At 51.2% G+C, this 24,534-nt stretch overlaps 9 protein-coding genes across 9 annotated transcripts; 5 read left to right on the forward strand and 4 right to left on the reverse strand.

Annotated features, from left to right (window-relative positions):
• Positions 1-827: 827 nt before the first annotated feature.
• On the reverse strand, positions 828-3,614 carry B0T23DRAFT_393132 (serine/threonine-protein kinase sck1; the record flags this gene model as incomplete). The annotated part of the gene is made up of 2 exons (XM_062838059.1): positions 828-2,280; positions 2,332-3,614. The coding sequence occupies 2 exons, from the start codon at positions 3,612-3,614 to the stop codon at positions 828-830; spliced, it is 2,736 nt and encodes a 911-aa protein (XP_062695072.1).
• Positions 3,615-9,647: 6,033 nt separating this feature from the next.
• Positions 9,648-10,361, reverse strand: B0T23DRAFT_66388 (uncharacterized protein). Its single transcript, XM_062841607.1, has 3 exons — positions 10,328-10,361; positions 10,089-10,262; positions 9,648-9,855 (listed from the first exon to the last, which is right to left on the reverse strand). Exons 2-3 carry the CDS (start codon positions 10,252-10,254, stop codon positions 9,719-9,721), a joined length of 303 nt encoding a protein of 100 aa, XP_062695073.1. The 5' UTR covers positions 10,255-10,262; positions 10,328-10,361; the 3' UTR covers positions 9,648-9,718.
• Positions 10,362-10,858: 497 nt separating this feature from the next.
• B0T23DRAFT_417921 (uncharacterized protein) lies at positions 10,859-11,856 on the forward strand (the record flags this gene model as incomplete). The annotated part of the gene is made up of 3 exons (XM_062839668.1): positions 10,859-11,237; positions 11,305-11,702; positions 11,738-11,856. The coding sequence occupies exons 1-3, from the start codon at positions 11,068-11,070 to the stop codon at positions 11,854-11,856; spliced, it is 687 nt and encodes a 228-aa protein (XP_062695074.1). The 5' UTR covers positions 10,859-11,067.
• Positions 11,857-11,991: 135 nt separating this feature from the next.
• On the reverse strand, positions 11,992-14,121 carry B0T23DRAFT_66397 (iron hydrogenase). The gene has a single exon (XM_062841609.1). It carries the CDS (start codon positions 13,768-13,770, stop codon positions 12,025-12,027), a length of 1,746 nt encoding a protein of 581 aa, XP_062695075.1. The 5' UTR covers positions 13,771-14,121; the 3' UTR covers positions 11,992-12,024.
• A 1,118-nt stretch (positions 14,122-15,239) lies between these two features.
• Positions 15,240-15,951, forward strand: B0T23DRAFT_402047 (uncharacterized protein; the record flags this gene model as incomplete). Its single annotated transcript, XM_062838633.1, has 3 exons — positions 15,240-15,251; positions 15,321-15,561; positions 15,638-15,951. 3 exons carry the CDS (start codon positions 15,240-15,242, stop codon positions 15,949-15,951), a joined length of 567 nt encoding a protein of 188 aa, XP_062695076.1.
• An 812-nt stretch (positions 15,952-16,763) lies between these two features.
• B0T23DRAFT_425995 (uncharacterized protein) lies at positions 16,764-17,920 on the reverse strand (the record flags this gene model as incomplete). The annotated part of the gene is made up of 2 exons (XM_062839947.1): positions 16,764-17,335; positions 17,404-17,920. 2 exons carry the CDS (start codon positions 17,918-17,920, stop codon positions 16,764-16,766), a joined length of 1,089 nt encoding a protein of 362 aa, XP_062695077.1.
• A 665-nt stretch (positions 17,921-18,585) lies between these two features.
• B0T23DRAFT_66477 (RNI-like protein) lies at positions 18,586-20,660 on the forward strand. Its single transcript, XM_062841611.1, has 2 exons — positions 18,586-19,100; positions 19,186-20,660. The coding sequence occupies exons 1-2, from the start codon at positions 18,906-18,908 to the stop codon at positions 20,251-20,253; spliced, it is 1,263 nt and encodes a 420-aa protein (XP_062695078.1). The 5' UTR covers positions 18,586-18,905; the 3' UTR covers positions 20,254-20,660.
• A 197-nt stretch (positions 20,661-20,857) lies between these two features.
• On the forward strand, positions 20,858-22,307 carry B0T23DRAFT_372763 (uncharacterized protein). Its single transcript, XM_062836751.1, has 2 exons — positions 20,858-21,642; positions 21,840-22,307. The coding sequence occupies exons 1-2, from the start codon at positions 21,067-21,069 to the stop codon at positions 21,846-21,848; spliced, it is 585 nt and encodes a 194-aa protein (XP_062695079.1). The 5' UTR covers positions 20,858-21,066; the 3' UTR covers positions 21,849-22,307.
• Positions 22,308-22,750: 443 nt separating this feature from the next.
• B0T23DRAFT_310706 (chitinase 1 precursor) lies at positions 22,751-24,207 on the forward strand (the record flags this gene model as incomplete). The annotated part of the gene is made up of 4 exons (XM_062834601.1): positions 22,751-22,893; positions 22,949-23,006; positions 23,038-23,341; positions 23,408-24,207. 4 exons carry the CDS (start codon positions 22,751-22,753, stop codon positions 24,205-24,207), a joined length of 1,305 nt encoding a protein of 434 aa, XP_062695080.1.
• Between the last annotated feature and the right edge of the window lie 327 nt (positions 24,208-24,534).

Below are 24,534 nucleotides of genomic sequence, written 5' to 3' on the forward strand. Positions count from 1 at the left end.
TAATCCAATCTCTCCGATCTCCTGTCGGGTTGAGCGAGAGAGACAAGCCCAGCAGCATCTTTTTCTTCCAATGTGCGTTGACAAGCCAGGTGTACTCGGTACTCTGTCATTCAGGTAGCGCTATGTTGATGAAAAATACATGATACAAACTCCTCTCCCATTCACTTCACTCACCCATTGATCACATAGTTGCCCGTATATGTATGCTGATGTCTGCTCATCGATTCCATCATCCTGACAGGGTACAAACAATACGCATCTCTCTTCTCATCCGCCCGTAACAAAACAGAAGCTTTTATGACAACAGCAACACCAAGCAAGCGAGGACAGACAGTAAGCGCAAAAACCACGCTTCACCAAAGAAGCAACCGACGCGCACAATACAATCGCCTTCCAACACTTCCCTTCCTTTCTCTTGTTTCTCTCTTTCTTTCTTGTTTAATCATGCTTTCTCGTGCGATGCAAACTCCTGCTTCATTCAACAAGCAGGCTCAGAAACGCCCTATCAGTCAATCAATCAACCAATCAACCACCGTTAACGCCCCGCCTAGAAAGTGTGCTGTTCAGTTGCAAGCCAGATACCCGAATAATATACCAATTTGTATTTGAACCATCTTTTGTTTGAGAAATGCATGTTTGCCATGGTTGATGCTCGTTGAAGTCATCATCAGCACGAAAAAAAGAAAAAAAAAAGAATGACCATCTTTCTTCTTTCTTATACCGCTACCATATCTGAAGCCGGGTGAAGGGGAGAGCTACATCAAAGCCAACAGACAGAGGAAATAACTCGCTACCGAACAAAAGAAGAACTGTGCGGCGTAGGCCATTCAAGGGTCGAAGTTGGTTCCGCCAAACATCTGGTCTTCAGTCGTGTTAGACTTAACGACACCGCTCATTCGATTCGCAGCTCGTTGGTCGGCCCCATGAACGTCTTCCCAATCATCTGTCCTCCGGCGATCCGCGACGTCGTCCATTTCATCATCCTCGTATCTGTTATAGTGACGATCGTGCATGTTCTCTTCAAGCGCGCTTTCGTCAACAAACGTAAAGCCTTGAAAGTTGGCTTGTACCGAAGGTGAGAGCGGAGTGGACGTGGCATAGCCTCTGGCTAGCGCAGCTGCACGCTCATTGAGTGATCCGTTGGCGTTGAGAGCATTCGTGAATTCAGGGTCAAAATATGACACATCGGTGTCACTCTTGAGCTGCGGCTTAAAAGGCGGTGTAATGAGCTTCTTGGAGAGCGCATCCCAGTCGATATCGGCGAAAAAGGCATGCCTCTTCAACTCCTCGGCATCGTCGGTAGCGCCAAGGCGGTGCTTGGGGTTTCGGTTTAGAAGTCCCTTTACGAAATTCCGGCCTTCCAAAGAGAGTGTGTCGCGCGGGAATCTAACCTTGCCAAAGGCAATGTTCTTGTACATCTGTTGCGTGTCTTCAGCATAAAATGGACTCCAACCGCAGCACATCTCGAAAACGAGAACGCCCAGAGACCAAAAGTCGACCATCTTGGTGTAACCAGCTTCATCGAGAAGGACTTCGGGTGCTAGGTACTCGGTTGTACCGCAGAAAGTGTTTGTGGTGTCGTTCTTCGTCAGATTGGCCTTGGAAAGACCGAAATCGCAAAGAGCGATGTGGCCATTGGCGTCCAGAAGGATGTTCTCCGGCTTGAGATCGCGGTACACAATGTCATTTTCGTGTAGGTGTTGGATCGCAAGGATGAGCTCCGCAATGTAGAACTTTGCGCGCTTCTCCTCGAACTTGCCATCCTTCTGCAAGTGCCAAAATAGCTCTCCACCTGACATGTAATCCGTCACAAGATAAAGATCCGATGGTGTTTGGAAAGAAAATTTCAGCCCCACAATGAAAGGCGAGTCGGACATGGCCGTACGGACCAAGATGTTGCGCTCGCCCACTGTATGTGCCACCTCTTTCTTCTGGACAATCACCTTCTTAGACAGCACCTTCATAGCATAGATCCGACCGGTGTCCTTCTTCCGAACCTGATACACCTGACCGAATGTGCCTTTTCCGATAAGTCGGAGAATCTGGAAGTCCTCGGGACCAAAATGCTTCTGTTCGGCTCTCTGGTAGTGCGCTTCGACGTAAAGTTCGCCCGTCGGCGCATTCTCGGCCATAGTGTCGGCATGGCCTTGCAGGGGAAACCAACCTCGAATGGGCTCGGCTTTGTTGGCCTGGAAATCGACGTGTCCAAGAAACTCCTCACCAGATGGCCCTTGGCCATATACGGAGATGTCGACAAGCATGTCCGAGTCTACCACATCACTAGAGACTGGTCAGTATTCCAAGCATAACGCCACATATCGAGTCACTTACAAAACGGCCTCAGCGTCCCAGGTGGGATTAGTGAAAGACCGCCGAGATTGGGACGAGTTGCGCCTCCGAAACGTGTTGAAGTCAGTAAGACTTGTGTTGCTACTCTGCCGACTTCGCATGGGAATTGCCATCGGTCGGCCGGAGTCACTGCTTTGACGCTGAATAGGAATTCCGCCTGTCTGGACGGCTGCGATTGCGGCGTCATCGTCATTTTCAGCCGCACGGCGAGGGCCTGGCGAAATCAGCTCGCTTCGCTGAAAGACCACGACCACATATGGATCTCGGCACCTCCTCAAACCCCGTGCCTCTCCGACCTTGATTGTAAGCTTTCCCCTCGATGCTGGCGCTCCTCCAGAAGATGTGGAGGGTGTTGGTGTTTGGGATGCTGTGCGGTTATCCCTCTCAGTACTTCCTTCGCTGTTCGTCCTGCTCGTCTCCTCGGGCTGCTTTTCCTCACTTTGCGACGGTTGGGTAGTCGAAAGCGCACGTGTCGGGGTAGAAGCACCGCTCTTTGTAGCAGTCACATCTGTTAGCTTCGTAAGATGCGCAACAGACGGAGACGGATAGGAAAGGTCTTCTGGTTCTCCAGAACTACCGCGCAAGAAACTCGTGGGATTTGGGACATTGGGGGCAGGGCTAGCAGGATTTGACAGATGAGGTGCGGGCACGCTCGAACCATCAACTGTGGCCGTCAAGGGCGCCAGCAGCGACGACCTACGCGCAACACCGATTCCCCTCCCACCGTCCGGCACGTTCATTTGATGAAGGCTGGCTGGTCGTGAGCTTGGAGGGGGAGTAGCATCTCTTGGCTTCTCACTGCCCGCGTCGCCCTTGAAGTTGCGCACCGATGACCGTTGCGACGTGGGAGGGGTTGGGTATGGGTGCATTTGGTCATCTGCTGGCAGTGTAACATCTGCCACGGATCCCAAAGCCTCGTGAGCCAGGAGAAGCGATCCCTCGTCTCCCGAGACACTGTGTGTTTCCTGTTCAACGGCACTCAATGGGAGCCGAGGGGTGAGGCTAGCCCGAGGAGGTTCCTCGGTCTGGGGCGCAACGGCTTCGGGGGCAGCTGTGGTTTGCTCGTTCGCCTTAAAGGGCAGGAAGCGCGAAAAGGAGCTTTGGGAACGAACCTGGTTGAAATAGCTCATAATGCCCGGCAGCCGCTTGTCATGGAGATCAGGCTGCGGGGTTGCGACCCCTGAGCGTGGTGAGTCTAAGCCGATCTGGTCCGATCCGTCCTCCTCGGTTGCGGCAGGCCTGCTGCGCTTGTTAATATCTTCCATGATGATAGAAGTCTAGACAGTACACAAGATGACAGGAGTATTAAGCTTTGATGGGGCGAAAAAAAAAAGCTGTGGGGGTGAGGGGAAACAGAGGTGAGGTCGGGTATGGTTTGGTATGTAGCGGAAAGAAACAAAAAAAAAAGCAGTCGTTCGTGGTGGGAAATCCGCTAACTCATGATGGATAGTTGCGTGAAATTGAGTGGGCTGGGGGTAGTGAAGCCAGTGAGCTTGCCCCTGATGAGCTGTCCCAGGCGGAGGGGTGGATATACAGGGCATCGATGACGAGAGCAACCGGGGAATTATCTGGTTTGCTCAAAAGGGATCGTCCCAAAGCCAGAAGCCCAGAGAGACGCTTCCCTGTTCAGAGCCTGTTCAAAGTGCAAAGCCAGTCAAAGCATCCGATGCAACAAGGCAAAAGCGCCTGGAAACGACAGAACCCGTTGCTTTCTCGAGCCGAGAAAAAAAAGAAAAAAAAATACTAGAAAAACTAAAAAAAAAAATCGGTTTCAAACGCGCGAGGATGTAGACCAAAGTACCCTTGATGCTTGCCATGTGGGTTGCCGCCGATTAGGATGGGTGGGGTGCCTGGCCCTCGAGCCACAAGGAAGCAGGTCCACAACTATGTAGAGGCACACAGAGCGGGTACTTGCCCAGTTCCAAGGCCTCGAGAAGATCAGGTCGGACAGAAGGGGGGGAAGACCGGAAGGGTGGGCGGAAAAAGATTAGGGCATTTCGTGGGCATCGTGGACATCAGTCAGCGAGTCAGACCACTCAGGATGTCAATCCTCGCTGTCTCTGTAACTCCAGTAACCTCAGGCTGTGCACCTATCACCACCGCAGACCCTCCAGCACCTGGCAGGACTCAGGAAACGTAACACAGCGGGTTTGCATTGCCAAAGGGGATGCTGATGCGGCATATCCGCACGCCGATGCACCTATGGTGTGCCAGTGTGCCAGAAGCCAGCACAAGGGAGTTTCCGGTAGGCGGGGCCCTACCCTGGGATTGGTCCCGCCCTGTCTGGACGGAGATCCGCTGATTTATAGCGATGACGGCGCTAGCCTGACTCAACGTGATGCAAAGGGCTGTCCAGACGGTGACGGCCGGGACTCCAGAAGAGAAAGGGGGGAGGACGTCGTGATGGAGCCATGAGTTGATGGACTTTGCGAGTTCTTGATGGTGGTGGAGAAGCAAAAGAAGGGGTGTTTCTGTCTGGCAGCACCATCAGGTATGACATCGAAAACTGGGTTTGGGGAAAGGGGGGGAAATCGATTTGCGACATCCAAATAACATCATCTGGGTGGCTGAGCATCAACTCGAGTCCGCTGACAACACCTTGACGTTACCACCGCAACGCCCATGCTGACTGCCTCGAATAGAGTGCATCCAGCTTTCATACTGACTTTTGGACGGCGATGTTTGACAGCGCAGGTGTAGGTGCCCAGAACCTGGATCGGATCTCAGGGTCCTTGGGATAACACCTACACTACAATAACGGCAGAAACCCTTAAAGTCTGGCCGTCGAGTAGATTGTGGCTAAACGATGCTCGGGCTTCCAGAAGCCCAACGGAAGCCGGCAATGATAAGGGTAAAGTAGGGTGCACTGATTGGAGTAAATGCGATTTGTAATTGGGACTTCCAGAGCAGTGGAACTCCAACGACAGGCATTGTGCAACGAAACCAGGGCCCAGAAGTGCATGGAAAGGTGCTTGGGAATACAGGATAGGTAGAAGGGCTTGGGTGAGTGATATTCTCCATGCGTCCAACTTCTTTTGTACAGGAAAGCCGCACACTTACCTGGACGACATCATGGCCTGGGTTGCCCTCTTGAGCAGGTCGAAACCTCCGGCGCCGTGACCGTGACCGTGACCGTGACCGTGACCGTGACCGTGGCCGTGACCGTGAGAACCGGCGGAGTGGCTAGCGGGCGCGGTCTGTCCGGCAGCACTTTCGGCGGGGCCTGACATGTTGCCTCTTGCTCCACGAGTAGCGAGCACTCAAAACGCCAGTTGCCAGGCTGGATGTGATGCGAATATGATATACAGGCCGCCTCGGACCGGGTCGTTGTCGATGGCTGCTATGTTGCTTTTCCTGGAGTACTGCCCGTGCGCGATCACAGTATCGTGTCGCTCGCGGGGCTCTCGTCCCGATCGTCGGTCGCGTCTGTGTTGGGAGATCGGCGCTGTCACGGCCGCTGCAGATGTTGCGGTCGCCGGGTATGTACACGGTATCTGACGTCGTCGCTTCGTGCAGGTGTTTGTAGAGTACCGATATGCCCCCGGGCGCGGGAGAGCTAAGTTATAAACGACTTCAGAGAAGGCGGCGGATAGTAATGTGCTGTCTGTCAGACTCCGATGGTTGCGGTGGCAGCTAAAAAGGTCGCGGGGTAAGACGGGAGTCTAAAGCGTAGCGGGAGAGGGGCCTTCCATTCTGGGTGGGAGCAGCCCAGCATTAAGAATTCCACTTGCCGGTGCTAGTCGAAGGTGAAGGCGGGCACCGACCACGAAACCCGAACCGACGGCAACCTGAACGGGCTGCCCTGTATGAATGGAGGCTTCCACTTGTGCCCAAAAAGCACTGCTGCACACCTAAAGAGGCTCCGCCCCGCGCTTCCTTATACAGATATGCTCGCCGTGCGCGCTGTCTCTTCTGTTTCGCCCTTGTCGTAACGAGTGAAAGGCGTTACTCACCCGAAGAGACAGTGCCAGAACTCGAGAAACCCACTCGGGCAGGCTGTCAAGAAGTGGGGCAGAAAATGACCTCCTAGCGGGCGGAGACGGGACCGACCCTCGTTTTCGGGGTCAAGCCAACGTCGTCCAGTCAAAAGCGCGAGACAGGACGCTATGTATGTACACATCAGCCCTGGTAAGTTCGTTAGCGTGGTACTTACGAGGGTCGTAAGCAGGGGACCTATAAATGCCTTGTAACTTTACCAACTATAGAAGATAGGAGGGAGGCCTTGGGTGGTGGGTGCCCGATTATACTGGTTGAGAGGTTTGTGTTCGGGTGTTTAGATTTCTTCGGCTAACTCTTTCTCTCCTTGAACGTAGGTTAGTTTCGGCCAATCAAATCGCGTAAATAGTCGTGTCCGGCCTTGCAACCACCCTGTTACCCCCCTACAAGAAGATGTGGGGCATGTAGGAGGCTAACAAACTTTTAAGGACTGATGTGTAGAAAGGTGAAAGGGCAGGTCCGACCCAACGTGTAGAACTGCTCGCCGAGCGAGTCCGGGTGTTGGCCTGGACCAGAGGCAGCGGGGTTCAAAACTCTCAGTCGACGAAGGCTTGTGACAGCCGCCCAACAACACCTGTTTCAGTCTGGTACTTGTCCTCTCCTAACTCGTTGCTCAGTCCCGTTGTTCCGCGCTGCGTTTCAATCTATCACCACGGTCTGCAGGTTCTTCTTCCTCCTCTGTCCACATCTTGCTTCGGTGGTTGGCAACTGAAGCACCGAAGAGGGAAAGATACTCCGTGTGGTCAACTCCGCGCAGGGTTAGGCAATGCGCTTGTGGAGTTTTCACCGACCACACATCCACACGCATCACTCCAACCTCAAATTTGGCAGAATCTGCATCTGCTGCGCTGGATTGGGACGAAGACAACTTGATCGGCCTCCGGGGTCAATGTGGTGAGAGATGCGATGTAGTTGTACATACCTCACGCACGTAGAAGTGCTCTGATAGGTAGAATGGCAAATTCGACACTGCACTGTGTACAAATCATAGGACCTACTTAGTACCAGCATGCAGTGGAAGCCCTGCAAATGGCATAGGATGGACAAAAGGGATTACATAGTATACACAGTACAGTGTTGATGTTCCTTGGGAGGATAGGAACCAGGATGCAATGATAAAATCAGTGACCGGATCATGAACGTATCAGAGGCGGCCTCAAAACATTCGTTGGTTATTGACAGGGGAAATTAAACATGTTGGCCGCCGGACACGTATAAAAAAAAAGGATTGTCGATTCTGCCCCCCTTGCATGTCCCAGTTGAAGTTGTAAGGGTTTGAGATACGTACCACAGATCGAGAGGCAAGCTGCAAGGGGGCACGTCATAAAGAGGAAGATGGCGGGTTTGAAATTATTCCCTACCGCCGCGTTAGCATCACCGCTTCTATGACCGCTTTGGGGGCTTGAAGACAACGTAACTTCTAGAAATACCGCCTTTCAACCCAACATCATGAGAACCAATGAACAAAGTTCGCAACTTGCACTCCTCTGATTACAACCTAGTTCCACCGCCTCGATTCATATTCGGCACGTTCGGGTGTCTCTGACCCTCGCGGATGACGGCAGATGAGACACAAGTCAAGAGGCATCGCAGTCATCACGCGCTGGTCCTGCCACGAGCTCAGTGAAGCATGGACTTTATCTAGGCGCCGTCTAGTCTGATAACAGCGAAATTCTTATCGACTAGGTAACTTGTGATCTCCCCGAGGAACAACCGTCAAAAGAAAAAAAAAAAAAAAAAAAAAAAAAAAAAAAACGACAGTACTGTTACCTAGATTCTGGAAAGCGGTGTTGCGTCAAGACGAATGTCAAAAAGGTCTTCAAGGTACTTAACCGTCTCAGCTGAGGCGCTACAATAGTATATGTGAGTGGTTGATAAAGGATGCTATACGGCATGACGTTCGTGTCTGCTATTTATGCTTCAAGCATCCAGTTTCTCGCTTATACTTACCCCTCAATAAGTCTAATTGTACTTGGGGGAAGCGCAGAAGTGAAGACATGGCGCTTGTCGGGACAGATCTTGGATCTAGTCTCCAGGCCCTGACCATGTGGACAGACATGCCCTCAAACTCAGCGTGTCTTCCTTCTACCTCCCCAGTGTCGTACTTCCGCGGAGAGAGTTCTCCTACCTATGCTACAAGCATGCTTGCTGAGTTCAGATAAGTCAGCTGTCGACCGCGTTCAGACTACACCTACCTACCTGTCAGGGTATCAGGTAATGGACGGATATATAATAGAAAAAAAGATTCAGGCAACACCTCACTCAGTTGATGACACGTAAGTAGGGAAATCTACTCGAAATTCCTTCTCCCCCATTGTCATGAAGCGTCGTAACATGCTGCTTGGCCAACCCCGACATGACATAACCGCAAGCTCTGACGGTCAAATATTAAGTTCCTCTCTAGCGTGGATTCAATAACGCGATGAATTGAAGATCGTTTCTGAGAACCGAAGCCGGATCGAAGCCTCCATCCAACCACTTTGCTAGGTGGCATAGGAGCAGGCACTCCATCGACCCAACCGGCTCCTGCATCGACCCTTAAGAGGTAGTCTATAGTGTCATTGTATCAAACTTCAAGTTGCATTGCTTTATCAAACCGCCCCTCGCGAGGCAAATAATTATACATGTACCTACCTCGACGTAAAACCCCGATCTTGGTGTGATAAGCAGTCAGTTCTAGTGATTTCTTTTGCTCAATTCTTTTGGGATTAGTAAACCATCTTCACCATTCCTGATACACGTACTACTTGCCTTGATTTGCGATTTATAGCTTGCCTCTTGCATCTTCTGATTTGCGATGTTATATAAGATTCTACAGAGTTGTTAGTATGTAGGTGGGTCAGATGAACCACGGAAATTGGATAGATGCATACATACTCCCCTATCCTTTTTCCTTCTATAAGCCAGTTCGTCACTCGGCTGTCTGCGCAGTTCATTTCTTCCAAGGGTCACCTCCAGATAATGAGTGGTCAGAAGGAATGATCAGGATTCAAGAAGCGGTTAGCTGCGCATTCGGACAGGATGCTCCCGCATCGCATTAACAATTTATCACTTGCATGTGATATTTGTGTCCCATGAATTTGGGAGGATAAGACAACTTTATGACTAGAGGTAGGTGTGACCATGTTCGATCTCTCATCTACCTGGGGGTAGCTATGTTCTAGACCTGAAGGGCAGAAGTTATACATGTGCTTGCGAAGACATGCGGCTCTTTATGCCTAGATGTACTTGATCTTGGATGTGTATATAATACTCTTTAACCTCGATGGATCTGAGTGCCTATGCGAATTCTCCTGCTAGGTGTTTCCAAAACATAAACAGAGTAATCCTTTTCCATTTCTCAGTGCTCCTGTGATACCTAAGTAGGCATGTATCACCTAAAATCACCACCAAGGCTACCTTTAATCCTGGTTATTAACTCCTTCAGACGCTTCTCTACTGCAGGTGTGTTATGTCCCGGGTATTGCCTATGATGGGGAGGACAAGGCATAAGAGGGTCTCTGAAGTTGGCTGTTGTTGGAAGGGAAGCATCAAAATGTGTTAGAATCTATGCTAGTAGAAATCATCATGGAAACGTGTTCGTGCGTTGGACACCAGAAGAACGACCACCTGCCGTAAACCGGATTTTGACCAGGAGATAAATGTATGTGGGAACAGTGATGGTAGGAAGAGATGGTGGTAGTGGGTTGACTGGTTGGATCATTGGGCCTGGAAAAAAGAGCAGATTGAACAGTTCTACTTACTTGAGCTGAATCTCTGATCACTTAATCTTATCTTGAGCATATCATAGTCGTCCCTGAACTTTTTGGTATTCCATGTAACTGCAGCGCTGCTGTTACCATTGCCGATGCTATTGTTGGCGGGAATGGTAGCCGCAGCCGAATCGGGCATCAACTCGTCTGAGTTCATCTTCGAAGCTTATGGTTATTAAACTAGAAGTTTTTCCAAAGGATAACAAACTTGAGGTCTTGGGTGACTTTACGAAGAATGAGTCTTATGGAGAGGGCTTGATGAGAATGGTCGTTGCGGAGACAGGAATGTCCATTGCATCTGCTCAAGGTCGAGGTCGTTGCAGGAAGGTATATACAAGGATAAGGCAAGTGGGGACAAACCTGTAACAGAAGAGAACAAAGGCCACCACCCCCATCAAACTTGCCCTGCGGTAACTGTCAACTTTACATGCTGCAGGGAAAAATACGATTCGACACATAGCCTCTATTGAGAATTGAGCAGTTTATTGTTGTGTATTGAGATTAGAAAACCGTTTAGCCATAGACGTGAACGCAGGATGCTGCTCAAGAATCGTGCACTATGGTCACCAAGTCAATTATCTAGATGTTAATCTGGGAATGTGGCATCTCCAGCTTGTCAACGACGTGAGGTCAAGGTGTTGAGGTTCGTGCACAAGTGTTGGTGATCTTAGTCTGAAAGCCCCACTTTCTGGTACCCTGTCTCCCTGTTCAAGTTGCCTGTGGTGGGTGCAATTGCTGCATTAAGCTGCGAACTGCGCAAGCACCGACCACATCCCTGAAGCTGTTTTAACTTGTCTTTGTCCCCGAACAAAACTTTATCCATCAACTCGATTATGGGTGTTGCTGGTTTTGACATTCAATCCATTGCTGTTCGTATATTTTTACATGGATCATCAATCTCGACCCTGAGGTACACATCCTTTGCACATTATCCACCTACTTCGTACTACTCGGTACAGCGCCTCCCACGATGAGGAAGAACGACAGTGTCCCTGACGCCTGGGATGATGATTGGGAATCTTTGGCGGATCGTGCGGCTAAAGAAGCACCATCGCCTGAACCAGAGAAGGAAGTTAAAATGACGAAAGCAGAAAGATTAGCTATGCACGTCGAGGCACAGCGGAAGCTATGGGAAGCAGCGTAGGACACCCCTCCATTAATATTCCGTCTCCCTACGGACAACGGGCCTTGTTAACTCGCTGCTCAGGGAATCGGAAAAGGAGATCAATTTTCTCGCGGCAACCAGCTCGGTGCCTTTGACTACACCTTTCAAGCCAGCCATGAAGGTTCTCAGCCGCAGACCGGTAATCGCGAAAAGAGATCCGGTAACTGGACTAGAGCGATTAACTCTACAGGACGACGAAGACGATGACGAGAGTAAGAACAAGAAGCAAGAGACACCAGAAGAAATTCGGATGCGCCAACAACGAGAACTGGAGGAGAAGCAACGGCGATACGATGAGGCACGGGCGAAGATCTTTGGAGAATCCAGTCCTTCCTCTGGTTTGTCAACACCCGGAAGCGTTACGCCGCCAAAAGAAACCGACAGGACCGACAGGGCCCGCAGCGACAGACCAAACCACAGACGGGGAAGAGGACGTGGAGGTATGCATCGTACCGACAGCCGGCCGGAAAGCCAGACTCGCCGCCTACCGCTCAAAATGCAATCAACTCCCAGAGAGCTGTTCGACCCAAACTATTCGACGAAGCCAGGCTCAACCAGCCAGAGGCGGTCGGGAGAGGACTCTCCGAACGTTAGCAAATCAAATTCTCGACGAGATGAAGATCAAGCTATTCGAGCACCGAGAGGTCCAGATAGCAGTGGAAGAGGAGGATTTGGACTCGCTCGCCGTGGAGGCTAAGCTGGATGACGTCTATTATTCATATTGACGGTCCCCCGATAGGTCTCTGACTGGTGTGCGGCGCTCTACCATCCTCCGCCAATCTTCCCCGCAAGCTGGACGACTCTCTCAGTATCAGTCATCTTCTTCTCCTTGCCAACGTCACTGACAACCTCCCGATAGCTTGTGTACGCCAATTTTTCCAGCTGTATCCCCGTCAATGTTGACCAGTGGGTCAAGACATTTCGGATATGCGAAGGGGAAATGCCATCAACAACCAGATCCAAACTCTCATCCTGGGCTCTTGAGCCTTGCTCGTCTCCCGAGAAGTACGCTTCATCGACTTCTTTCTGCCACTCCTTCTGCTCCTGGGGTCCTGGTTTTACAGCGAGACCCTTCCGATCAACTACCGCTTGGTCATCTACCTTGATCTGGCCCCCTCCATTGGTACAGCCGCCTGGGCAAGCCATTACCTCAACATAGCCATAGTCTAAACCGCTGGCTTTGCCTGCCGGTCTCTTGGCGCTACCAAACGGCTTTCCGCCAGGCATTCGGGATGCCTTTGCGGGTTTCAGCTTACGGACCAAGTTCTGAATATTTCGGAACCCATAATACCGCGCTGCCTTGAACATAACCTCGCCCGCTTCCGCGATCAACTTGTATTCGACAACGTCGGCGTTCCTCCCTGGTACTGTCTGTATCTGTGAGCCCGGATTCTTCGCTTGCAAGTGGCGAAGGATGAAGTGCATGTTACCGCCGGATGTGCCAGCTTCACGTGACTGTTGACGGTGACCAGGTCGAAATAGAAAGTCGTGTATTAATTGGTCAGGAAATCGGGGGGTTTGGGGCGACATCGAGGCCGACAGACTGAAAAAGTCAAAGCCTCTGGATGCGGCAAGCATGAGAACCTCCTTGCTTGTAATAACACAGTCGACGTCCCGTACTCCTCTGCCCGGCTTGCCATCCCCAGCCCATATAGCATCTGTCAACTCTTCACGACTAGCCTCGAGCTTCTTGTCGAAACATGGCATCACAGCCAAATGCCATATCCTCTCGGGGGCGATATCAAGGATTCGACTGAGGGATGTTTTCAAAAGGGTGCCCATGAGGGCCTGGGGTGATTTTACTCGGGAAAGATGCGGTAGTACGTAGGGGTGTGTCTTTTCCGCATAGCATACCCAACCAGGGCACGAAGCAGTAAGAACTGGTGTAGCAGCTTTGTCGGACGGCGCTATCAAGCCTCCAAGGACTTCGTCAGACCCAAGGACAAGAGTTGCCTCCCGCGCCGTGTTTGTGTCCACCACCCACGTGAACTTGTTCCCCCATTTTCCACCTCTTGCTAGACCCTGTTCACCCAAGAAGAGCTGTTCGATCATCCGACCAGCTTGCTGTTCTGTAACGCCGTTGCCGCATGCTGCAGCCAGACTGGCTCTACTCTGAGGAGACACACTGGCAACGTATAGCTTCGCGGCGCTGTTTTCCAGGCCTTCAACCGAGTACTTTCCGTTCGCATCAGGTCCTACCAGCTTCAAAGCCGGGGCGGAGTCCAGCATGTTGAGAACCTCGTTGTGACTTTGTAGACTGACTAGTACCGCCTCGGCAGACGTTACGCAGCCAGAGCAGGCGAGACAGTCGGTAAGCGAGATCTCAGCCGGCGGAGCATTGCTCTTGGCTTCTGGTTGCTGGCCGTCAAGTATAACCTCCGCTTCGAGTGAGGAGTTGACGTCGCTTGCAGGCGGCGCGGCGGTCGGCAAAGTCTCGATGGGCTTGATGCAGGCTACGCCCGGGCTGATGAAGTCGTTGAGGTCGTCAACGGAGAGAATCGCGGACATGATTATTCATGGATTAGCAGGCTAAGCGCCTGATGATCGTAAGCGCGAAGGTCAACGGTTGGGTTTCGATAGGATCGGTAGATAATTGTCGAGAAATATCGTTCGTGTTGGTAGAGGTAGTGATTCGGAAGTCAAGTGTGCTGGGTTGCTAAGCCGTGCTCTTACAAATCGATGCAGTCGCAAGTGCCCCACTGAACCCAGAAACCCACGGACGCTTTGCTTAAGGTTTCTTTCTTTCTTTCTGTCTTTGTTTTTACTGTCAAGGACTGCGATCGTCTAAAGGAATGAGCAGGAATCAGATCTGTTCAAGCCTATGCTATAGTTTGTTTCTTTCCGAAGAAGTTTTGCTGCTGATGGCGACAGTCAGAAGCTGCGGTTACTGCTTTGAAATTGACATTTCCTCGAGGCTTGATTGGACTATGCAGGGGGTTAATGCGAGATCGGCTTTTGCTCAGTGGCGGTTTTAGTTTCTGTCACTACATTACTTGCAGTGTCCACTGTCCCGTGCGACGCTTCGGAGTTTCGCCGGACGCCTTCCCCACTCCCCCGTTGGAAAGCCGCTATGTAATCGACTCCAGTCACTCGTCTTTGATGCCTGCATCACAATCTCACGAAGAAATGTTGCATTGGAAAACTGATCAAAGCAGTAAGTTCGGCGCACCCAAAAGAGATCGGCCTATACGGGTAAGTCATTCATCAGGCTGTGGTTAAGTGAATACAATGGTTGGAAGGAAAGCTGGGAATAGTACCTGGAAAGTATCTGGTACTTGGGGGGTTTTTGCGTGGGAAGGTACAATTAAATGCTGGTTTGTTTGTTAGTTTGGTAACTTTGGTTCTTCGGCCATGGGTTAAACAGGGGAGATTTGAAGCTCTTATTAGCCTTCAGAGAGAGAGACTGGCCTCCGTTTGAAGCGTCATGGGACAATAGCCAGGTTTGAGAACGTCACATAAGCCTTCTTGAGCCTCTCTCCGTTTTCTTCCAAGGCTTTTCAAAACCTAAATGATATAAGATAGCAATCCCCTATGGCTTAGGTTGTCTTCGGCATCACAGTAAGCATTTCCGCTAGATCTGCCTGATCTTAGCCGCGCAGGGATCTTCCGGCAGGCGCAAGGTTACTTATCAGCAATCGCAGTCGTTATCGATGACGTAGTACCCTCAATTGATGATCGGCTACCGCAGTGACAGGTACCTACCTTTTCACGTTTTCCATGGTGTGGTACTGGCCGTTCGTGCCTGGGTTACTGGAGCTCCAATTCGTCATTGGGGACGGAAATATTTACTTTATAAGAATGTGACGGTGTCTGCTTGTGAAACTTCTTTCCTTTTGCGTGACCGTATCTTGCCTCAGAACCACGATTCTCCCTTCCATAACAGCAGAACACTGATTTATTCAACTCTCACTTGGACCGAGATCTTTGGACATCCACATTCATCTTCCACTCGATACCGAATCTCTGCATCAGCAACCATGGGAAACGATGTAAGTGATGGGAAAACCTCCAGTAATCCCAGCATTCCCGTGGTATGTTCTGACCGTCTCTACTTGTAGTCCATTTCGACATACGCGTTTGCGAGTCTGGGCTGGCTCTCCCTCCAAGCAGTGCCGCTCATCGTTTGGCCGACCTTCATCAGCTCGATGCTCACAGAGAACGGCGGACATGCTCATGCTCCTGCCGTGGTAAACGTCGTAGAGACATACTTTGCCCGATACCTCGGTTTCTCCCAATTGGCCATCGGCCTCCTCATCGTCACCCTATCCGGTGCTCTACCACTCACCACCAACGTGACCTGTAAGTTTCACCTACCTACTACCTTTCGCTCATTCTAGGCCCTGAAAACACATACTGACACATGTATTCTTTACAGCCCCAAACGACCCCAACTCCCCCTACGCCAACGCTGTCGTCTTCATCTCGATGTTCTACCACACCATCGGCGCCGCCTACGGCTACAGCCGCTACACCAGCAGCGGCGGCCACGTCGGCTACCTGCTCGGCTTCACCGGCAGTGCCATCATGTCCGCATACGCCCTCTGGCTATTTATGTTTGCCGGTGAGCAAGCCAAGGTCAATGCTGCGACTGGTGCCGATAAGAGGACGAGCAACTTCCCCTTCAAGAACGCTGAGGCTGAAAAAAGGTTTGATGGTGATAAGAAGAGGGTCACTCGTAAGGAGATCTAGGCGCTGGATTTGTGCTTTAAGTCCTGCCGCGTGTATGTGTGGGAAAGGGCTTTTTCTCTTTCCATTTTCGGAGAAAAACAAACGGTTCCTTACCTAGTGGTCATTTAGTATTCCCGGAATTTGGTGAGATTTCATGGACTACTGTTTTCGGTTTGAGTTGTATTCATCAACCTTTGACTATGTACTTTATGTCGTTTTGATCACTTGGCGCAGCATTGCGGTTATATAACGTCAAGGGTTTTGGTTCAACAACTACCAAAACATGTGCAGAGTCCTGGCTGATGTTCACATTCATTCCTCGTCGCTTCACGCTCAAGATGCACAGTATACTGCTGTGCTTGAGATGTCCACATGTTACTTCCAGCGAGGAACAAACGTTGGCTACGAGCAGATGCATCCTGCTTTACCAGCGACAAGCAGGCACATTGATTGATACTGTAAAAAGCTGTCGGACCCATAATACCAGTTTACCCACAAGTAATCCATAACCCATAACCATGCTCAATTGTAATCCCGTTACTCCATACACCTCAGATTATTAAATAATGCTCGTCACGGCTTTTTCGAACAAAAAAAACGAAAGAAGAAGTGGATGGATAAAAGGCCAGCAGCCGCTGTAGGATTGCACACTCATCGGCGGAGTGTGACAAGGCGCCAAGCATGCCTTGTTATTCCTTTTTGAAGGCCAAGTCACGGCTTATGCGAGTGTGACAAGGCGTTCCAAAACCCTAGACGCATAAGGGTAACAGACGGTGTGGTTTGAAGCATTTGCCCGGTACGGCGCCTAAGCCCTAGCAGCACCGAACCGGCACCTATTCCTCCACAGTGAGTCTGGCGGCCTCGGCTGTATCGTCCTCACCAGCTGCCCCATTTGCCACAGCTTTTTCCGGCAGCTGAACGTCCGCCATACCTTTTAACACGGCTTGACGGCGTGCGTGCCAGGCCTGTTCGCTGCGTACGACCTGATCGAGGAGGATTTCCTTTTCAAGCCACTCCTGCTTGTACAGCTCTTCCCAGAGTTTGCAGTCCTTGCGCAGCTTCTCGCCTTCCGCTTCTACCAACTTGACTTGTAGTCGACACAGCTTCATCAACCTGTCGAGCGGCATGTCGAGTTCCTTGGTAGTGAAACCGTGGTCTTCAGTCAAGGGTGTGAAATCAGCCCCGTCGTCTCCGCCGCTAGCATCGTCAACTGAGTCGTCTTGTCCGGCCGCATGAGAATCCGGCCTTCGAATGATGATCTTTACCTTGGCTGACTTTCCAGCCGGACCGCCCCCTGCTTGCATACTCTTGGGCACCGGGTCAGAAGGTCGTAGAGCTTCGGTCTCGTGGACTGTCCGCATATGTTTGGCTAGGGCATCGGAACGTGTAAAAGCGCGGTCGCATTCTGGTACGTCACGTAAGTATCAGAAGGCCATCCATCCATCTTCTAACTGCCAAAGGAGGGCGGCTTACCTGGCAAATAACAGTAAAATGGCTTTTCCCTCGTGTGAGATCGCATGTGCGCCTTGAGCGCATAGCCGCTGGCATGCGGTAAGCTCTTCCTACTACACCCGATCCATTCACACGTGTACTTTTTCTGTCGACCTTCGATGTGCGAGTTGTGAATGTGTTCAACGAGCCTATCCATATTTCCCAAATCCCCAACTTTGCAACCTTCCCAAGCACAGACAGTGACTTGCTCCTGGAAGTCATCTTCGTCTTGTCGCGCATTAATTGGGGAACTCGGGATGTCGCCATCGGTATCGGAGGAGACATCAGACATGCCGTCTGGAAAATCTGGGTCTGCCTCGGGCTCTTGGATAACAGCCGATGAGGCTGTCGACCCGGTGGTAACTTTGATACGCTTTGTTGGTGGCTCCTCTGGTTCGTCGACGGCTTCTGGCACCTCGTCCGCGAAAATCTCTTCCTCGTCGGACGACGCCATTGATGACAGCGGCGAGTCATCCGCAGGAGAATGTTCTCGAGTCATTGTAGCTGAATGATTCGTGTATAGAAGATCGGGTTGTTTTGTTCTCTCAATGTGTACGCCCGTTCAAACAAGGCGGATATGTTCAAGAAGGAGAGATGTGGTGATAATGCGCCGTAGTTGCGGACGACAGTTGGCGATGGTGGTGATGGCGTCGCGCCACGAGTCGATGTCGGATGTCGTTTCGTAACGGGGTCCGTGTAAAATTGTTACCGTGTGGCCCTGATCTGCTCGGGGTTTTGTGTGAGCTACCTAGGTTGTTCGAAGTTCGAGTGAAGAGTCGAGCGGGAGGGATTTGAGGTGAACTGTTGAATCGAAGAAGCAGCTGTGTCTACTGTGTATGTACCTAGGTAAGAATTCGGACCTTCCTCATTTTCCCCAGGTTTGTCGACGCGGAGCTGCCCCGTCCACGGCTGGGTAATGGGTCCCCCCGTGCGCCTGCTGGTGCCGTCGGCCGCATCTTTCAGAAGGGCGATGACCGTTATCAGCAAAGTGGAAGCGCAACCTGCGACAGCTGGCGGCCGCCTGAGCTGGCTGGCTTGGAGGTCAGGCCCCATCCCTGCCTGGGCTCCCACCGAGCCCCAGATTTTCGTCCGTTTCAGTGTGGTGTATGGGGGGCAATCGCCTCCCTGCCTCCCTCTGTTTCATGATCTCTCTGGGGCTTCATGACCAGCTCATCTCAAGCAAGTGCGTCATCCCATTCGCTAGCTGCCTAACTGATGCCCCCACTACAGCATAAGACGCCTAGTGTAGTGTAGTGTACAGGCGCGAGAAGCGCCTAGACCCGGCCGCTGTGGCAGTTTTTGTCAACCCCTCCCCCGCTAGAACTCGGGGCTGTTTGAGCGCACTTGCATATCTATCCTGCACTCGTCCACCGCGTCAACGCGATTTCCATCTCCCTCCCGCTTCCACCGTCTTCGCGTCTGCTTTGTGCTACTCGAGTTCTTCCCGAAACTAAGCCCGCTTTTTCTTACACACATCTTATACAATGACCGTCTCTACCAAGGTCTTCTCCCTCGAGGGGAAAGGTCTGAAGCTCGACACCGCCGAGGATCTCGAGGCCCATATTGCCCCCCTCCGGGCCATGGACGATGTCGAGGAAGTCCGCCTTTTGGGAAACACTTTGGGCGTCGGCGCTTGCAAGTTGCTTGGTGAGGTTCTCGCGACCAAGGAGACTCTTCGTGTATGTCTAGCTGTTCTCAAGTGCATATATGCGCCCCGGCGCATTACGAAGAAGGGACGGCGGCTAACCACCTGTTGCCTTTTAGGTTGCCAACTTTGCCGATATTTTCACCGGCCGTCTGCTCAACGAGATCCCCGAGGCCCTTTCCTCGCTCCTCACCTCCATCCTCAACCTCCCCAGGTTGAACACGATAAACCTCAACGACAATGCATTCGGCCTCAATACCCAGGCGCCCCTTGTTGCCTTCCTCGCCGCACACGTCCCTCTCCAGCACTTGTATCTGAACAACAACGGCCTGGGTCCCCATGCCGGTATTTTGATTGCCGACGCTCTGTCCGAACTCCACGCCAAGAAGGAAGAAGCGCGCAAGCAGGGACAGGATGTTCCCTACCTCGAGACCGTCATTTGCGGCCGTAACCGTCTGGAGAACGGCAGTATGACCGCGTGGGCTAAGACTTTCAGACTCCATAACAAAGTTAAGCAGATTAAGATGGTCCAAAACGGTATTCGGCAAGAGGGCATATCCCATCTGCTGAGCGAGGGTCTTAATCACGCTTCTGAGCTCCAGATTCTCGACCTCCAAGACAACACCTTCACCCTCAAGGGAGCTAAGGCTCTTGCAAAGGTGACCCCCGGCTGGACTGAGCTCATCGAACTTGGCATCGGTGACTCTCTCCTTTCTGCCAAGGGCGGTGTTCTTTTGTCGGAGGCGCTTCTGAAGGGAAAGAACAAGAAGCTCGAGATCCTGCGCCTCCAGTACAATGAGATTACTGCCCGTGGCATTAAGGGTCTGGCTCTGGCCGCTGAGGAGGCTCTTCCTGCCTTGAAGAAGATCGAACTCAACGGCAACAAGTTCACCGAGGACGATGAGGCCATCATTGCTTTGCAAGATCTTCTCGAGGAGCGCAAGGAGCGGTTTGGTGGCGATGTTGTCGCCGAGGATGAATGGGGTCTTGACAGCCTGAGCGACCTTGAGGAGGAAGATGAGGAGGAGCAAGAAGAAGAGGAGGAGGAGGAGGAGGAGGAGGAAGTCGAAGAGAGGGCAGAGAAGCTCATCAAGGAAGCCGAGGCGGCTCAGGAAGAGCCAGTTGTTCAGGTTAAGGACAAGGAGGTTGATGAGCTTGCTCAGAAACTGGCCAAGACCGAACTCTAAGCATGTCTTTAACGTGCTTGGACAATTCAACTCAACTGAAACAGTGCGCAACGAAGAACTCTCTTTTCTTCATGGAGACAAACACAGACGATACCCAAGATAAGCGACGACGGGAGTTTGGGGATATGATTATAGATTAGATATTGTCCTGTATCGTGTTGGATGCCCTTTCATTGCGCCGTCATCATTTCTTGGCACGTCCTTGTCTGTAAATCTCAGGGGTTTGACACAGCGACTGGGCCGCTCAACTATAAATTACCTACCCCCTTTGGATGAGGTGGTGTAAACATCACATGTCTGTAACGACTGCATTGACACGGCTTTGTTCCTTACGATAACTGGCAAGAAATGGCATTGGCTTGATTCCTGGGATTTACGGTGGCTCAGTGGTTTTCTGTTTGGTCATGTCACTTTCCAATGACCTGTTGGAATGGGCAGCTCAGCGTGTCACGCCATAAAAGTCACCCCATCTCCTGGCCCATGAGGGGGCTTGTTCCTGTCACCAGATTAAGCATCGACGTCGCCTCGGTGTAGGTTTGGGTCGCAATGTATATATAGATGCTCTACAGGCCGATGGTGTGGGAAGAAAAAAAAAGTCATTCATAACAAGTGGAAGTTTACATCGACTGCTGTTTAACTGGCGTCTATTTTGCCTCATCATCACCTACACACATACGCAAACACATACACACCATTGACAGGGGTGACACACCAGTCCTCATCGTATACAGGAACGGTCACTTAGCCAAATCGCCGCCCATAACACACAATAAGCCATATACACAATAAGCTATATAAATATAAAGACAGCATATGGAGGGCTCCAGGCCATTATTCGAAACCACCGACTCCATTATCGAAGTCCTCTGGGACATCGCCCTCGCCGTCTTCGTCATCCGCGTCTCCTTCTACTATTTCCTCCTCACCTTCCTCACCAGCCTACTCCTCGGCTACATCGCCTACGCTGAACTCATACCCATAACCATCTTCGCTCACTTTCTCTCCTCCTCTGACCCCGACCACAACAACCGCATTCTCTGCTTGACCATCCTCCTAACCATCACCTCAGCAATATGGACTCACCTTGTCCTCCGCCACTTCGAGGTACCCCGCGTCGCCTATTTTAGGTTAGCCATCTGCTCCATGGCGCTGGCATTCATGGTCTCAGCTGAGATGGTGGTGGCTTTTGTGCTGTATGAGGAAGGGTATGGAGGGTGGATGTGGGGGGAGATGAAGAGCGTGGCAGGCGTGGCTTGGGGAGGTTGGATGGTGATGTACGCAGTGATGCCAGTGTTGCTCATGAGGGCGGAGAAGAGGATGGAGGAAAAGATGGATAATAGAACAGGAGGGCTGCGGCTGCGGCTTGGGTATTATGGATGTAAGACGGTGCTGCATAAGTTGTAAGTGGTTACCCCTTTTGATGTTCCTTTGGGTACTGGGTGTTTCGGTTCTTTGTAATAGAAAGGATTGAGGCTGATGAGTCTGTGTCTATCTCTACAGACCGACTATCAACGAGGAAAAGGCGGTGATGTAGTGGGTTGCACTATTGACAAGTAGAGGCTGGGAGGTGTTGGCATGGAGCTTACAGGTATTAGAGGTTGGGTGGTTGATGGACTTTATGAATACTGAGAATCGTTGGAATGATTGGGAAGCGATGAAGCTATCTTATTGTCAATGAAAGGGTCATTATGCAATCCTGCAATGGGCTGGGGATACGCTACGTTGTGTAGATGGGAATCCAACTGCTAACAGAGCAGTGTCTCTCTCACTCAATTGCCGCGCACCTGAAGGGAGCGTTGGGCATGACGTAGAGGGATATTCAGAGCTATCGCCCTGTTCGACCAAATGCTCATGTCGTTGGAATGTTGCACTTTACGCATGATAGCACTGTGTATTACAGTTCCAAATCGGTATCAGGAATTCATACGGAGGGTTTAAGGTCAGGGAATTTTCACCAAGATAGCCTTTTTTTTTTTTCTCTTCGATGACTTTAAAAAGTATGGACGGTACTATAGACCTCTAATATTCCGTTTCATGGTGGAACGTTAAACCCTCCTCACGGGATACACCACTTAAATGCACGTCGACTCGTCTGTTTCTTTATTGCACGCGGTCTTCCGCTTCCTTGACATTTACTCTAGCAAATCGTGTCATGCTCTGAAGGTGACGAGATGGGTCACTGAAAAATCTGCCACTTCTGCCACTTCCAACACCGTCTTGAAAGCATTCTCGCCGGCCCGAAGAATTTTGAGCATGGACACGAGACCAGGGCTGGAAGCACGCGAGTCCACATTCCAATGCCTCGCGGTTGTGTCTTATTTGGCGACGTGATGTATCGCGAAGTCGAGGACATTCATCAGGACTTCTCAATATACTTGACTGTTGTAAATCAGGTCGAGTTGAGCTATAAAACTCCCAGGTAGGAAGCATTATTGATGTGCCCAATGTCGACTTGTGCTACTGTTTGGGGAGATCTTTCCAAGGTTCAATAGCAATCATGTTGTCTTCTATCATAACCTGCGTCATCCCTCTGCTGGTGATATCAACGCCAGCAGCAGCTGCGACTAGCCAGTTCCAGATTCAATCTGCTGGGAACACGACAGTGTCTTCATATCGCAATGCCGTTTACTTCACGAACTGGTAGGTTATCAACGATTAGAAACTTCAGGACGGGCATACTAACTAACCATCACAGGGGTATCTACGGTGCCAACTTCCAGCCTCAACAGCTTCCTGCTTCACAAATAACCCACGTGCTATATTCTTTCGCAGATATCAAACCAGACGGACAGGTGTAGGTCTCACAGTCTTGACGATATAGACTTTGAAAGGGCACTGACACCTAGCAGAGTATCTTCGGACACTTACGCAGACCTTGAGAAACATTATCCTGGCGACTCGTGGAGTGAACCAGGCGAGAATGCCTACGGCTGCGTCAAACAAATGTACCTTCTGAAGAAGAGGAACAGGAATATGAAAGTCCTCCTTTCCATAGGAGGATGGACGTATTCATCCAAATTTCCACCAGTCGCCGCCACTGAGGAAGGACGACGAAGGTTTGCTTCTTCCGCCGTGAAGCTTGTGCAAGGTGAGTGAGCTCCAGGGAACTTCTATCCCGAGGATGAGCACCAAAAAATCTAACCTAACCCTTCAGATTGGGGCTTCGACGGCCTCGATATCGATTGGGAATATCCGACCAATTCACGCGAGGCACAAGACTTTGTCCTCCTTCTCCGGGCCTGCCGACAAGCCCTTGATGACTATGCCCGGCAATACGCCCCTGGCTATCACTTCCTCATCACCATCGCCGCACCCGCCGGACCTCAGCACTACGGCGTCATGGACCTTCCCGGCATGAACCCGTACATTGACTCCTGGCATCTGATGGCGTACGACTACGCCGGCTCGTGGGATTCCACCACGGGCCACCAGGCCAACCTTCTCCCCAATCCCAAGAATCTCCTCACAACCAGATTTAACACCGATCAAGCCGTCCGCGACTTCGTCCGTCGCGGCATCCCAGCCAACAAGATTGTTCTCGGCCTGCCACTATACGGCCGCTCGTTCGAAGACACTGACGGACTGGGTAAGCCGTACAGTGGCATCGGCGCCGGCACGTTGGAGCCAGGGACCTGGGTTTACAGAGACCTTCCGCGCCCCGGAGCGAAGGAGGAGTACGACAACCTGGCCAAGGCCACTTATAGCTACGACGCATCGTCGCGCGAGCTCATCACGTATGACAATGTCCTGAGCGCTCTGGTGAAGACGAAGTACATCTTCCTCAGGGGACTGGGTGGTGCGGTGTTCTGGGAGGCAAGCGGTGACAAGACTGGTGCGAAGAGCTTGATTGGAACGCTGGCGACTCAGATGAAGAGGCTGGATCAGACGAAGAATCTGTTGGCATATCCCGCTAGTAGGTATGCTAATGTTCGGGCTGGTATGCCAGAATCCTGAGGATGTTGTGACGTGAAAGGCTTGGTTGAGACCTGAATCGTGTCGAGCTATGCGCTTGGTTGTTTCATTTGAATGTATTGCTGGGTATCACTTGCTCTTGATTCAACTTGAATTCGAAATATTCTTTACTCAGCTGAATCTGCAGAGTGTTGGAAGATATCTGTTCTCTTCGGTTCTGTTATATAAGCTCTGAGAAATACCGGATTTCCTTTAAGGCATACGCCTGCTAGGTCACTTGTCTTGGATTTTCTTGATATGTGTTCGAAGTTGCCCCTAAAAAAAGGGCACGATTCCCTGATATTGCTGTTGGACAAGGAGAACACTTGT

The sequence above is a fragment of the Neurospora hispaniola genome (genome assembly GCF_033458365.1).
Source record: "Neurospora hispaniola strain FGSC 10403 chromosome Unknown B0T23scaffold_2, whole genome shotgun sequence".
Lineage (NCBI taxonomy): Eukaryota > Fungi > Ascomycota > Sordariomycetes > Sordariales > Sordariaceae > Neurospora > Neurospora hispaniola.